Source organism: Miscanthus floridulus, chromosome 10 (genome assembly GCF_019320115.1).
Source record: "Miscanthus floridulus cultivar M001 chromosome 10, ASM1932011v1, whole genome shotgun sequence".
Taxonomy (NCBI): domain Eukaryota; kingdom Viridiplantae; phylum Streptophyta; class Magnoliopsida; order Poales; family Poaceae; genus Miscanthus; species Miscanthus floridulus.
Window position 1 is genome coordinate 29,331,723 of NC_089589.1, and position 15,301 is coordinate 29,347,023.

Below are 15,301 nucleotides of genomic sequence, written 5' to 3' on the forward strand. Positions count from 1 at the left end.
GAACAATGAATAAAATAGAAATAACCTGGAGTGCGTTCATCTGGAACCGTGTAGAGTCTGGCCGTGGGCGTATCGCCGGGCTGGAACTCGTGCTCCATGCTCTAATCTGGGAGAGAGTGAGAGTACTGGCCGTGTCGATTGTGCCATCGCCAATCCAGAATCGGCCATGCTTCTTGCCTCCTCCCGCCCTCATGACCACTTCTCCATCAAGGTCATGGGCGCTCAAATCATACTCTGGGCCATGGACCGTCCTTGCCATCGATGTGTATCCATCGAGGTGGCTGTGGATGGACTCGTTGTTGTACACCGAGGGCGGGTCCTCTAGGTTGTAGGCGACGTCGGTCGTCGCCTTGGGAAATTGCCACCGCCGCACCCGCCATTAACGCTGTCGAGCAGAGGTCGCGCATGGCTGGCGCATCCTTCTTTCTCATTTTGGTGTCTCCCTAGGTCGCTGGAGCCCGCGCCAGTGGCCGGTGGCCAAGGTCTTTGCCGCTGGTAGTAGAACGCCGAGCACTGCAGCCATGAGCTCGCCGCGACATCGCCATGGATGCAACCACGCTTCACGTCTACCTTCCCAAGCTTGACTTCGAACCTTAGATCTCCACCTTGGTCACCTAGAGTTCACGTGCGCACATAGAGGCCACACCGAGCCGGAGGCGGCAAAGCCCGCCGCCATACCTAGGAGTCGAGCCGCTTTTCACGCCGCGGCCATAGCTAAAGGCCTCCATTGGTACCGCGACTTGTCTAGATGGGTGTGGGAGACCACGCAAGTCTGCGGTGCCATGCCTGCCGCCGGAAATCTCACCGCCGGCCAGGTTGCGGTGCCAAGCGCTGCGTGCAGGAAGGAGGAGGGAGGAAGAAGAAAAGGGCAGGGGCAGAATCATCATTTCACCACTGTTCTCTCTCCTCTTAAGGCAGAAATTAATATTTTTATGCATTCGATGTCCTCTAGCAAATTTTGCACAATGTAGAGTGTCCACCAGTAAATCGATTTATTTTCGGTGTCCGCTGGCAAAGTAACCTCACTTTTAGTGTCCAACAACCAATTTTGCCAAGGGAATATCTAACTAAAGCCACCCATTCCCAAAAGGGGTACCTAAACACTTGTGGAAGGGGTGACTCATTCTCAGCAACAATGTTGCCACCTTCCTTGTAATCATGTTACCGTCTTCACTATCATGGTCCTCTAGCATGGGGTCTCTCTCAATATCGGGCTATTAACATTCGTAACTTGCGTTATGGATGTCTATAGACATGCCACGATGTGCCTACCGACATATGAGCACTATGTTCATGTGTCGTACTCCCCTACAACCGCACCTTACTGCATGAATCCAGGTTTGTGCCAGCCTCCCCTATATATGCCATTCGCTCCTCCATCACAAGCTTTAGGCCAAATGGTAGTTGGGCAAGGGCTTTGTAGAGAAAGATGCATATGATGCTCTGCTGCCATTATGGCCTTAATGTTGACCATTGCATCGATCCTAGAGTCGAAATCACCCAAGATACTAAAACCTTGCTCCTCTGCCTCTTCCTCACCCTTCTTCCTCCTCATAAATATTCCTTCACACATTCATACACCTTACAATGATTATATTGTACTTCGTCTCTTCCTCTGCTTCGTTATGATAAAATGATTTTTATTGACACCACTATTTTGTTGTAGAGGCGGTCTATAAATACAAGAGTTTCTAGAAATCACATGATGGGCCCAGCTGTCTAGGACGGTCTCTAGAAATTGATTTCCAATGGCGTGGCCTACAAGGACCCAGTGGAAATGAGCCCATTTTTGAGGTGGTCCACATAAGGAACCACCTTGGTAAATACCATTTATATACACATGTAGTTGCTATGTGAACTACCTTTGAAAATCATTGAAAAAGTTTTTCTTACTGTTTAAGTAAGTTCAGTTTCTCTATAATAATTATATGGAGGGATGTATCATATGCATCTCAATCTGAAGCAAAATTGTAAAAATGTTTGCAAACTTTTTTGTCATACTTGTTTGGAAGCCGATGCCTTTGAAAATTGTTTCGACCAATGTTCAAAATGAAAGGTTATGATATTCCTACCAATAATGCAACAACAATGTGGTTGGAGGGTAAGAAACGATAACATGAGGTGGAAGATTATGGTTTCAACACTAGTAGAGAAACGACCTTTCACCCGCTTCGATTTTGGGCTTTAGTCTCGGTATTTTTTGCATCCGGGAGTAAAGAAAGAATTAGTCCCGGTTGGAGCTACCAACAGGGACTAAAGGCCCCTGTCCTGGCACGCTTTCGCAGCAGGCCACCTTTAGTCTCGGTTGGTGTTACCAACCCGGACTAAAGGTCCTTCAACCTTTAGTCCCGGCTGGTAACACCAACCGGGACTAAAGGGTGACCTTTTAGTCCCGGTTGGTGTCACCAACCCGGATTAAAGGTCTCCCACCCGGGACTAAAGGTACCCCACAGGTCAATTCAAAAGGAGAGTGTCCAGGACCCTGTCACATGTGATGTACAGCTGAATTAGTAAGGAGTTTATGCGCGAGAAAAGAGGTCCTGGGTTCGAATCTCACACATCGCAAGAGAGGTATCCTTACAATTTCGTTTATTTTTCTCCTGAGGATGGACCTTTAGTCCTGGTTATGTGACCCGAGACTAAAGGCCAGGACCTTTAGTCCCGGATTCGTAGTCCCGGTTGGGAAACCGGGACTAAAGCCAGTTCCCAACCAGGACTACAACCCATTTCTCTACTAGTGCAATAAAATCATGTGAATTGTTACTTGTGACGTGTGACCACCTGTGTTCTTTGCTGGGTCGGCCTTGGTGCAAATTTATCTCCCTGTTTTTTTGGAACCTCGTTCTAAAAACATGCATGAAGGATGAAGTGTTGTTGGGTTTTTAAGGAGTGAAATGAGGAGGTGATGTTGATTTGGAAAGACACGCAGGAAGGATGAAGGATAGAAGAATGAAGCATTTAATTCTCATGCTAATATCCTGTTGACATTTATAATTCTTTTACAATTGAAAAAGTAATAGTAAATATATGTATTCTAACAGGGAGAGTATGAAAATGGACAAAAGGTTGCTGTGAAGTTGCTTTACAATAGGGAACCAGACTCTGTTAGTAAGCAATTCCAGAATGAATTTGACAACCTAATGAAGCTCGACCATACAAACATTGTACGGTTGATGGGTTTTTGCTATGAAACCAAACATGTAGCTATACCATACAATGGAAATCTAGTTCTCGCTGAAGAGGCAACAAGAGCACTCATCTTGGAGTATTTGCAGAATGGGAGTCTTCAAAGGCATCTTTCTACAAGTAAGGTGTCCTTCACCGTAACTTTGAGTTGTTCCTATTTGAGAAAGACCTTGTATTTGTTATGTTCCTCTATTTGGTGGTTTGTCCAACTTCAACGTGTACTATAATTGTACAGATTACAAGCTATTATGGAAATACAGGTTCACATTACATAGCACGACGTGGTTGTATCTATAGGACAGATAACATCCAATAATGTAGCATGTATTGGTGCCTAACTCTTTTGAGTTAGGGGATGCTGCGTGGCCACACTTATGTAGTAGAGAGAGATCACACTGCTCCCATTCCTTACCGGCCAACCCACTGTGACCCCATGGCTTCTTTGGGTTTTGTCATGGGGGAGGCAGAAGATAGGCAGGAGAGGGGGAGAGGAGAAAGGGAATTTTGCAGATTGCGAGGATTAAGAGACAAATAAAGGAAGGGATTAATGAGCAGGCCTATATAGAAGTGAGGGAGAATAGAGATGAGGGAATCCGTGACAATGAATAAATGCCACACCAGAGTCCATTGCATCCAAAAACAGCCCATGTGAACCGGCATGCCAAGTAGAAGGGTCAATTCACCAATTGTGAAGTACTCAGTGAATGTTGGACAAAGAGGAACCTACTATCTTTTTTGAAGCATAGTGGAGGAACCTATTGTGGATTTTTTCCCTTCTTAATGTAGCATGTCAATAGAAAAGCGGCGGCAGGTGTAAAGGAGGACGGTGGCGGCCTAAGCGTCGACTACCTGTCCTTGGCAAGGAGAAGGCGGACCTAGCGGAGGTGGTTCTGTATGCAGGCGTGTCCTTGGAGCAGCGGTGGCCTGGCAATCCGAAGACCTCCTCGGCGATGGCGGCAACCCTAGGGGCAGCGATGGCCTGAGCACTGGTGAAGATCTTGGCGAGGAGGAGGCAGATCCCATCGGCAGCGGCGGCCCTAAGGGTGGCGGAGGCCGGGAGTCTGGGTGGAAGAGGCTATCCTAGGTGGCAGCCACAAAGGACTCCAGCAGAGGCGAAGGCCATGATCCCAATGACTGCCGCTGCCCTATGGGCGATGGAGGCCTTGGAATCTGGCGAAGCAGAAATGGATCATGTCAGCTGGCCTTCGATCGGCTAGTTCTTATTGGACAACGGATGATGAAGGTGGGCTAACCGGCGTCACATGGCGTTCGCCTCACTTGAAGCGGATGAAGATGGCACCAGCGGATGTTCGTAGCCATGGCGCACTAGGGGTGGTGGTGATTTGACAACTTTCACTCGCCGAATCTGAGGATGTTAGGAAGTAGGGATGTGCCAAGGTTGTAGTTTTTCCCTCTTTTGGTTGTGTATTCTCCTCTATGTTGAGTTGTGAGTCTAACTGCTCTTGTATTCTTTTGGCTGTGTATATCCTTCATGAATATAGAGGTCCGATTAATGAATCCATTATCTAAAAAAAGAAATAGTTCTACGTATTTCCATCCTATTAAAGTGTATTTGTTTTGTTTACCATAAGATGCAGATGAAGAACTTGACTGGCATACACGCTACAAGATTATCAAAGGAATTTGTGAGGGTTTAAAGTACATGCATGAGGAACTAAGACCACCTGTCCTTCATTTAGATCTAAAACCTGATAATATATTACTAGACCAGAATATGGTGCCCAAACTGGCAGATTTTGGTTTGTCCAGGATTTGCGACCAAGGAACTCAGATCACAAGTTGTCTGATAGGAACACGGTAAGGTGACTGGTTTTTGTGCAAATGCATCATACTCTTAGTAAGCAAATCAAGCCCACAGCAAATTTATATGTGTACCATTCCATGGATGCAGTGGATACCAGCCACCCGAATACTTAGGCAGAAATGTGGTTTCAAAGAAGTTTGATATATTCAGCTTGGGTGTTATTATGATAAAGATTATTGAGGAGCGGCATAGTGACTACTACACATCTGATGACACGGTTTCTGATAATTTTGTTGATACTGTAAGGAACGATAGTTTTCTTTTTACCAGGAATAATATTGTTTTGCTTCAAATGTGCCTTTAATGTAGAGTATTTGTGTACATAGTATCCATCTAGATTCAATTGCATTCCTGTTTTATCAGGTACAAATGAAATGGAGGAGTAAGTTGAGTGGAACATGCAATGGTTCTTTACTGGATACATACTGCAGACAAGTAAAGATTTGCACTGAAATTGCATTGCAATGCATGGAGTGCAAAAGAAGAAGGCCCAACATAGTGGAGATCATTGATAAGCTGAATGCGATGGAACATGAAATGGGCATGTTTGAAAATAATCAAGGTCGACATATAGAAAGGGTATGTATACGAATTAAATTTAATGGTATGCACACTTCTATTTATTTGTGTGGAAATATTTTATTAAAGGCATAAAATAGAACTTTCAATGACGGGACATATTTTCCATCCCTGTGTCTCAGAAATGTTTGAACAACTTATAGAGTTTTGACATCTGTTTCTTTGATACAGTACATGGTAGATCCTGCACACCACATATGCATATATATATATATCTCCCCCACACACTAGAAAAATCTTGGAGGCACAGTAAGACTTACATAATGGTGTTACACATTTTCCCTCTAAAGGCAAATAAGATGGGTACTCAGATTGGTGCACATTACTCATTAGTCTCGATCATGTCTATCTAGTATTAAAATAGTTACCAGACTTAGCACAAATCATGTGGTTAGTCCAGATTGCAGTACTTAATTATAGTTACTACTTGATTTAGCCTTGATGTATACCATCAGAAAGATGTCCATAGATATTTCGTAGAGAGAGTGCATAAGACACATGCTAAGGAACAATCCTCCTAATGAAAATATCTGTAGCTGGGGTTGAGTTGGAGTAGGGCGAGTTGGAGTAGGGTGGGTTGTGTTGATCAGCAACAAAACCCCCCCTCCCCTCACGTCATATCCAGTTAGCTCTAAAAATACACAAATGCTAGCCACATAGCTAAAATAACTTATATCTATAGTGGATATGCACATCTATATCTAAGGCTCAGAGTTTTTCATTCTAGTTCAAATCGTATATTGGCAAGGAAAATATAGGAAAGGAATCAAAACAAATTAAATTGTTAATAAGCAAACTTAGGAATATAATATAAATGAAGTGGTTGGAACACTTGATTATTCCTGAGGTATTGAATGGTTGGCAAGCTTTGCTAGTCCTCGTTGAGCCCCTATGCAAGGTTGCAACTCTCCCTTGGTCTACATAAGGTGTAAGGGCTATCTAGTGGTAATCTATTTTTCACTCTGGATTGGCTAATTCCAAATCGAGCACAACTTGTTTTGGATCTTCCATAAGTCTCCTCCTTGGGATGTCAGAACAAATACCACCTACCCTTATTTGTGATGCTGATCACCTAGAGTCAGTGTTCGCCTAAACGGATTAAACGGCCAGTAAACGGTAAACGGTGGTAAACTGTTTCGTTTAGGGGGTAAACGGAAATTAAATGGTTGACCGTTTAAACGGTCAAAAAATGGGAAAAAATGGCCTAAACGGCCTAAACGGAACGGAGATAAACAGCATTAAACGAGCTAAACAACTGTTTAAACGGCCGTTTAGGCGAACACGAGGTAAATCTAGTTCAGTTTTGTATAGATAAATTTGTATACTTAAGTTTATTATATTTATAAATGTGTACACTTGATATGTTACATGCATAAATATCTATATTTGGTTCTTTTCACATGCATAAATATATATACATACCAAAATAATTGATTTTTACTCGGATAAATATATATAAATGCTAGAATACTTGATTTTTTACATGCACATATATAATTATATGTATTTTTTAAAGTACAAAACCGTTTAGACCATTTAACTTCGTTTAAACACCGTGTAAATAGCCTAAACGCTAAACGAAGGGCGACCGTGTAAAGACCGTTTACCGTTTAGGAAAACATTGCCTAGAGTAAGAAATAAAGAGTCTCACATTATCTACACAAGCCAAAGACGAGGAGAAGAATAATCTGGTGAGACACGCCCGTGTAGCCCACCTGCATGGGTGGTTCAGGTGGCAAGAAACCCTAGCCGCCGTCGCCCCAACTCCACCTCCTCCCGTCCCCTCGCCGCCGCTAGAGGGAGCTACCAGGAAGCCCGTGCGGCTCCCAAGGACAGCGGCAACGAGGCAGTTTGCCTAGCTACGGGTCGAGAGCTCTCCGTGCAAGGAACATGCTCGGCGGCCTAGGGCTCCTCTTCCTCGTCTTCGGCAATCTCCGGCTACCGACAACGTAGATCCAGCCTCCCCAAGTCCGGATCCACCACCGAAACCGCCTAGCGCTCCTCTTCCCTGTCTCTGGCACCCTCCAGCGGTCGGTGAGGCAGACCCAGCCTCTCGAGCCTAGGTCCATCACTTCCTCATCTGAATCCATGTCCCAGAGCCTGAATCTGCTGGCCCCGATAGGGCAAGTCCATGGCCTGCGCGGTGAGGAGGAGGCCGACGCACGTCGCATCTTCCCTGAGTCTAGTTCTATCGGCCTCTGGCAGGCATGGGAAGGCGCGCACCCAGCCCCCCTTTAGTCCCCGTGCCCCACACTTCACCTACCTGGCCCAGAAAATGGGCGTCTGCTCGGTTTCGCCAGTGCCACCCTTTGCCGAAGCCCCTCCACTTCCTCCATTGGTGCTGATCCTAGGCGACCGTGCAAAATCAACGGAGCTACCGCTCACTTTGGCTTTGGGGCTTTTGGCCAGAGTGGTTTGTGATGGCACAACGTCTTCCTGGTGTGCTCGACCGAGTAGCGAAAGTGTCATGCCCGGTGCACGGGGAGGTGCTGGAGAGTGGCACCTCCACTTGGTTCTTCGGCGGCCTATGCTCATCCATGGGCTAATGTGCAACGAAAGTGTTGCACCAGGTGCACGGGTAGGTGCTCTATCTCGGCACAACAATCCGCTCGCCCCATGTTGCCTGTGTGGGGTACCTCCTGCTCCCCCCTTCATTCGTTCATCTCTTGAGCCTGCCTAGCGACAGACATGGCAGGCATTGCAAGTTCGACTCCTATCATGGCCTGGTGAGTGTCCGCCCTCGGCGCCTCTGCTACGTCGGCGGTCTCCTGTTGGTGGTGTCATCATATCTTATGCCATGCGGTCTACCTCTTCCATCATCCCCCTTCAAGGATTCCTCCCCTTATTTTGGCATTCGATTACGCTACGTGGAGCTTGGATGTGCTGCAATAGGTGGTGCCTTCAGCTTAAAGGGAGGTCGTCGTCTCCAGCGTGCCCTGGTTGGAGTGTTTCTCACCACCCTTAGTCCCCTTTCCATTGTGCTCCATCATAGAGAATGGCTTTGGATCGACGTAGTTACGAGGGGTGGTGTGGTTGCACAATAATCTTGGTGCATCGGCGAGTATGTTGTTTGGTGGTGGCATTCTTTGGTGATTGGTGGTTGTCTTACGGGTGGTGCCATGGCTTGCCTGTTACCTGTGCTAAATTGTTGTAACAACTCTTCAGTTGCTCTCTGTACTCTATCTCTCCACACCCCCTCTCCTACTATGTGTACACCTTCTTGTATGCCGGAAGTATACTATATCTGTTCGAGCTTTTTGCTCCTTTGATTCAATATAAGTAGGTGGGAACTCCCCCCGAATTGATCGAAAAAACACAAGCCAAAGACATGCATAGATGCACACTTGCTACTTTTTAAAAATGAGTGTTGTCCTTAGTCTTCATTTGGCTAGGAAGATGCAAATCACTCTACTGCCAAATCTTGCTCGACACTTTGATGAGTGACTATGGTCATAACTTGGAAGCAAGAGACCACAATTGGAAATGGTGATGAATCCCTCAAAAAGTACGTAGCCACCACAGTTGAGCGAACTTTACTATATGGTTGAGCTGTGGTGCTAGTGTCCAGTGACACCACCAAAGCATCCTATTAGTGTCACTCAGTCAAGTCTCAGACGCCCTTGTGTCAATTACCCTACTACTTTCATTTGGTGATTCCACTAGAACATCCTGTGAGTATCAATCAATATGATACTTTATTTGTTGAGATCATTCAGTACAATTTTTTAGGATACGCAACAATTCAATCCCCTCAAGTCCTTGCTTTGTCTTTGTGTCTTTGCACCTTAGCATTTCATCCAAGCCACCAAATGCAAGATTTCAGTGTGCACAACACATAACTGCTAGGCTCAATATCATACTCTTGAACGCCACCAAACTCCCCCGCACCCCATGGCCAAAGGAGAAATAAGACCTAAACTGATGTACTCCCTCCGTCCCATAAGTTATAGAAGTCAAACATTTTCAAGCTTGATGAAATATATATAAGAAAATATCAATATTGATGATACTTAACTATTATCATTAGATTAATCATTGTATATATTTTCATAATAAACTTTGGAGATACAAATGTTTGCTAATATTTACTACAAATCTAGTCAAACTTAAGAAAATTTTACCAACATGAACCCCACAGCAACATTCTTTTTGGGATGGAGGGAGTATCTATCAACTCAAAAAATGACACATAGTAGAAGTCTATCCTGTGGTCATTATGCATATCCATTGAACCATATCCAACAAACCACTACGAAAAAATCAGTAATAAAGCCATCATTGTGACCTCACTCAATATCATTTCAACAAAGCATATGTTTGTCATGATTGTCACAATGTCATTAATTGACAAAACAGAATAAGAGGCTTATATTCTTTCGAATATTGAGTGCTAATATGCTTAGGAAGACAAAGTGAAGTAATTTTCTATTGGTTGCACATAATTTCTACATGTGTGAATGATTATTTTATTGCAGGACCCCCGAATGATCATGCCAACTAGCGAAGAACAAATATCAGCCCAACTGATTGCCGGTACATGGAAAACCTCACTCTCTGTAGATGCATGCCATGTTGGCTTACTATCAACTTGCTTGCAATTTCTACCAACATATTAATCTAGCACGAGTCCAAGCCATCGTCCCCCATTTCAATTTTTTGACAAAGCAATGACTAAAGTGTAAATCTTTAAGTGGGTGAGAATGTGTGGGTTACAATTAGCTCTAACACATCTCTCTCTCTCTCTCTCTCTCTCTCTCTCTCTCTCTGATCTTATAGCATGCTTGCTTATGCAGCACACAATTTTCTGTTACCAGCAGAAATGGAAGCAAGGCCGCTACGTTACAGCTACTCAACAACTAAGGGATCAACAGGTCTCATGCTCACAGAGTTAAAAGGAATTACGGACGATTTCTCCGAGAATCGGAAACTTGGTGCAGGCTCATTTGGAAAAGTGTACCTGGTATAACATACCGTGGATAAGCATTGTAAGTCTAGTAAATTTCCATCTTTCACTAATATAAGTTGATTATCAGTACATCTTTAACAGGGAGAGAAGGAAAATGGAAAAAAAGTTGCAGTGAAGATACTTGATTTTGACGGGCTAGGACCTGATGCTGAGGATTTCAAGGTTGAGTTTGACAGACTTATGAAGGTTGAGCATCCAAACATTGTGTGTTTGATTGACTATTGCTACGAAACACAATATGAAGCTGTACCATACAATGGTAGATTAGTTATGACTGAAAAGACAACAAGAGCACTCTGTCTGGAGTATTTGCACAATGGGAGCCTCGAAAACCATCTGTCTAGTATGATGTTCCTTCACAAATAGCTTGTAGTTTGTTACTCTTAATTCTGAATGTGTTAGTTGGGATAGTCCTGTTCCATATTGATAATGTTGACTCAAACTGTAGATGAAGACGTGTTGGACTGGCATACAAGGTACAGAATTATCAAGGGAACTTGTGAAGGTTTAAAATATATCCACAAGGAACGTCAAGCAGTTCATCTGAACCTAAAACCTAGCAATATATTACTCGATGAACATATGGTGCCAAAACTTGGAGATTTGGGCATGGCCGAGATTTTCAAGGGCTATATAGGAACACGGTAATTATTAAGCGGTCTGCCTTGTTCTATGTATCACTTTCCAGTCATCCCATACGTGCTAACTACAAATTTCTTTTATGATATATTGGATGCAGTGAATACCAGCCACCAGAGTACATAGAAAGAAGATTGATCTCAGAAAAATTTGACATATTCAGCTTGGGAATTATAATATTAAAGATTGTGGCTGGAAAAAGGGGCTACTCCAAATATCGTGGCATGAATTCTGAACAGTTTGCTGATGACGTAAGAAACAGTATTGTTTGTCTTTAACAGTATCAATGTTTCTATATATATGGAAATATACAAACTGCATATGCAATGTTTCTTTAACAGGATACATCTGTATTGTCAGGTACAAAGGATCTGGAGGAAAAGGTGGGATAATGGAACACTCGTTGGTTCCATACTGGATACACATTGCCGACAAGTAAAGCTTTGCACTGAAATAGCATTGAAGTGTGTGGAGCATGAAAGAATCAGAAGGCCCAATATAGTGGAGATCATAGATAAGCTGAACAGGATGGAAATCAAGGTACTATGATCATTTGTACATATATTTTGTTACTTTTCTGTGGACGTTCCCTCGTAGCAGCATAACTTCCAATCAATAAATATGGGAGTAATTTTTTCCTTCCATTGCAATTTTGGATAATTCCATATTTGCGACACAGTCAATAATGATACGGTTGAGCCCCACATGTCACCGGGACTGTGGGACACACACACAGCAATACCATGGGCATCCACATGTAATTGTTGTTTTAAAATGCTTGCTCGTTTAAAGCAGCTGAAGTATGAAATAATTAGGTAGTGTTATTCAATCAATTCTTACATTCTAGTATTTAACAACGATATAGTGTAAAGATTAAGAATACAAGTCATACATCATATATAACTTACAATACCTGTTTCACGTACAGTATATTCGTGCAAAGCAGCTGGTACAAGACTAGACCGTGCGTGCCTTGCTAGATAGAGATGATGCTATTCTTTTATTTGTTTGTATGTAATGGTATTGTGATATTATATAGGCATCCACATATCTGAATATTATATTGCAAATTGAAGGCATGCAAATTCTTCAAATAAAATTGTATGCATTTATATTTTTTGACTTGGTCTATGAGAGAATCGATTTCTTTCCGAGAGTTTATATATCACTAAAAAAAATTGTATATATTCATTAATAGCCGTGCCCACCGCCCCCACCGGGATGTGTGTCTGCATATGCACCCAAGCAAAGTATACATGAACCTGAGGGGCCAGAAGATACAAGTGCTGAGGTGAGCTCATTTAGTACTATTACCAATAGCATATCTCAACATTTTCCAAGTGTTTTTCTCAAATAGCCAAGGTTTAATATTCTTGTCCACAATTGTTTTCTTAGTTAAGTGACCCAAGGAGAAAAATAAATTATATATAGGAACCAATAATCTCAAACTAATATTTTGTAACAAAAATAATTATAGGACGCTTATTGTAAATAACTCTTGAGAAATGTTCTAGCTAGATTATAAACTATAACCTTCCCTATTTGAGATAGTTCTAAACACACCTTTAACCCTCAACCATTTGTAAAATGTACTTGTGAAATATTGAAATTTAGTGCCGACAAGGGAACATGTGCATTTTTATTATTGTGTAGTTAGATAATCATTCTGAATATTTAATGAAGTAGAAAGAATAAAGATTCTTTCTTTCATTATGGGTCATAGATAATACTCCTTCTAGTCTACTCCCTCCGTCCCAAAATATCTGTCGTTTTCGCTTCCCGAGAAATAACTTTGATAAAATATATATTAAAAATATTAATATTTATGGTGCATAATTGGTATCATTGAAAAGATCTTTAAATCTAGTTTTCTAATAAATTTATTTAGAGATACAAATGTTGTACGTATTTTCTACAAATTGAGTCAAACTTGCGGCACGGAAACCAAAAGCGACGGATAATATGGGATGGAGGGAGTAGTTTATAAGGCATTTCGCATATGTGTTGAGCCAAACTTTATAATCTTTGGTCAATAATTTAGCTAACAAATTTTAAATATTGTAATACAGACTTGATACTATTAAATTTATACCCAATAATTATAAGTTTATAATTATAAACAATATATTATAATCTAAATAAATAGTAAAAGTATAATTTAAAAGACCGTGCCATGTCACAAGATGCCCTATAAAATAAATCAGAGGGAGTAATCACTACATGATATTTAATATTTCTTGTGTATTAGTGAAAACTCTAAAGATGAGCAATAACCATATATGTAGGCAATTTGTGCAAAAAACAAGAAAACTTGAGAGAATTTTAAAACCTTGTAGTCCTAGCGCGGTAGCGCCACCTCGGTGATCGCATAACATCACCCACTATATGGAATCTTCTCTCGATTCATCTCAAAACTTGGTAGGTGTCGTGCGATGGTATAATAAAAAACATCAGCATATGAAGTTATTTGAGGCGTGAAATGTGTGTATGGACACACAAATTTCATGCTTCAATAATGTTTAATTTTTTTAATGATGATGTTCAAATAAGCTCTAAACTCTTTTCTGTACCTAATATATGAATGAGGCACTCTCCTCCCTCAGTTGCAGGTAAGGCGCGGCCCCAGCAGCAGCGATCTCCTCAGCATCCATCCTCTCCGGCTCCGGTTCCCCTCGACGCCAAGTGGCGGTTCGCCGATCTCCTCCAAGCTGCACCTAATTAACAACACCAATGACCGCGTCGCCTTCAGGCTCCTGAGCAAGGGTCATCCGATCCGGGACTTGGAGGGGCCAACATGCGGCGTGGTGCCTCCGAAGTCCAAGCTCACCCTCGCCGTGACCCTGCGCAGACCAGTGAGCAGCGGCGGATTCTTCGAGCTTGTTAGCACTAGAGCAGGCGACGAGGACCTGCTGCTGGCACAGGACCCCCCTCCGCCTGACTTCCTCTATCAGCACAGCAGTTTTATCAACAGAGCCAAGGAGGCCGGCCGTGAAGTGCATTCGGTGAAGCTGGCTACAAATGTCCACACGCAAACTGCGGTTTGTTTTGGACCCTGGTTCCACTTCCGCAGAGAGAACCTCCGTCGTCTCTTCGTGGATTGTTTTCTACCAGCTTGGTGACCCAGTGATGGCCTTGAAAGGGCCTAAAATGTTAAAATCTAGTTATGCATGCATATATGAAATCTAGTTCGACTTTTGACATTTTTGAGATTTGTTAAAATTGAATTTCATGTTTCTGGACGAAATTATTTAATACGTACTGGGATATCTGTATTAATGAATATGATGATGACTACTACATGAATAAAGAAACAAAATATTACATCTCCACTTTGATTACACCAAAGGAGTGGTTTTATTGGATTCTTTGACGCAACACGCACTACAAAAAGAAAGATTTTAGGACACACGTCCATCTTATTTTTAGAGGCGGGCATAAAAAAGCCGTCTCTATTGATAATACCTAGAGACCTAAAGACAAACCTTGCCTATGTTAATCAATTTATAGAGCCAGGCAGCTGGAACCTCGCCTCTAAGAATTGGGCCATTTTTACAGGTTGGCTTTTAAGTTGTCCATCTTTCAAAATATGCTTGAGGCTCACTATCGACCCATCAAACTTGGGTAGTATACAAACACGTCCTAGGGTGTCATCTTAGCTGAGCACTTCATCTTATTCTCAGCTGCCACCAGGGTCTCGCGCTTGAGCACCTCCGCCTCTCTCTCCATCCCCACGACCCTAGCTCCATCTCCCTCTGCCACCCCAGACGCGGTTGTCACCAGAGAACCCCATGTCCCTCTGCCTCCTCCTCCATGGCTAGCAGTGACATGCATGCTTGGCTGAACTCCCCTACCGACTTCTCCTACCGGCTACGGCATGTGGTTCTCTTGTAGTCCCATGCAGGTGGAGATGGATCCAGTGTGGGTGGCTGTGGATCCCATACAAGCGATGTTGGATCTAGTGCTAGCAGTAAGGGATCTCATGTGGGCGCCAACGCATCCGACCGTTGCTAAGCGGAGGGCGGTGGATTAGGGCATCATGCTATGTGGATCTACCCATGGTGGACTAGTTAGATCCATAAAGGGGAGGCGTCGGAGAAGGCATCATC

At 43.0% G+C, this 15,301-nt stretch overlaps 1 protein-coding gene across 6 annotated transcripts in view; it reads left to right on the top strand.

Annotated features, from left to right (window-relative positions):
- LOC136486434 (receptor like protein kinase S.2-like) overlaps nt 1-14,518 on the top strand; it is a 39,720-nt gene extending 25,202 nt beyond the window's left edge. For 2 of the 6 annotated variants that reach the window (XM_066483324.1, XM_066483321.1), the window contains 12 exons: nt 3,042-3,306; nt 4,779-5,004; nt 5,099-5,252; nt 5,375-5,590; nt 10,066-10,123; nt 10,384-10,550; nt 10,638-10,899; nt 11,005-11,200; nt 11,296-11,446; nt 11,556-11,735; nt 12,394-12,486; nt 13,799-14,518. In XM_066483324.1, the coding sequence (XP_066339421.1) occupies nt 3,042-3,306; nt 4,779-5,004; nt 5,099-5,252; nt 5,375-5,590; nt 10,066-10,123; nt 10,384-10,550; nt 10,638-10,899; nt 11,005-11,200; nt 11,296-11,446; nt 11,556-11,735; nt 12,394-12,486; nt 13,799-14,314 (2,484 nt within the window). In that variant the 3' untranslated portion in view covers nt 14,315-14,518. The remainder of the gene's footprint in view (nt 1-3,041; nt 3,307-4,778; nt 5,005-5,098; nt 5,253-5,374; nt 5,591-10,065; nt 10,124-10,383; nt 10,551-10,637; nt 10,900-11,004; nt 11,201-11,295; nt 11,447-11,555; nt 11,736-12,393; nt 12,487-13,798) is intronic. The other 4 variants (XM_066483326.1, XM_066483327.1, XM_066483325.1 and 1 more) reach the window with 4 other exon arrangements.
- The last annotated feature ends 783 nt before the right edge of the window (nt 14,519-15,301 follow it).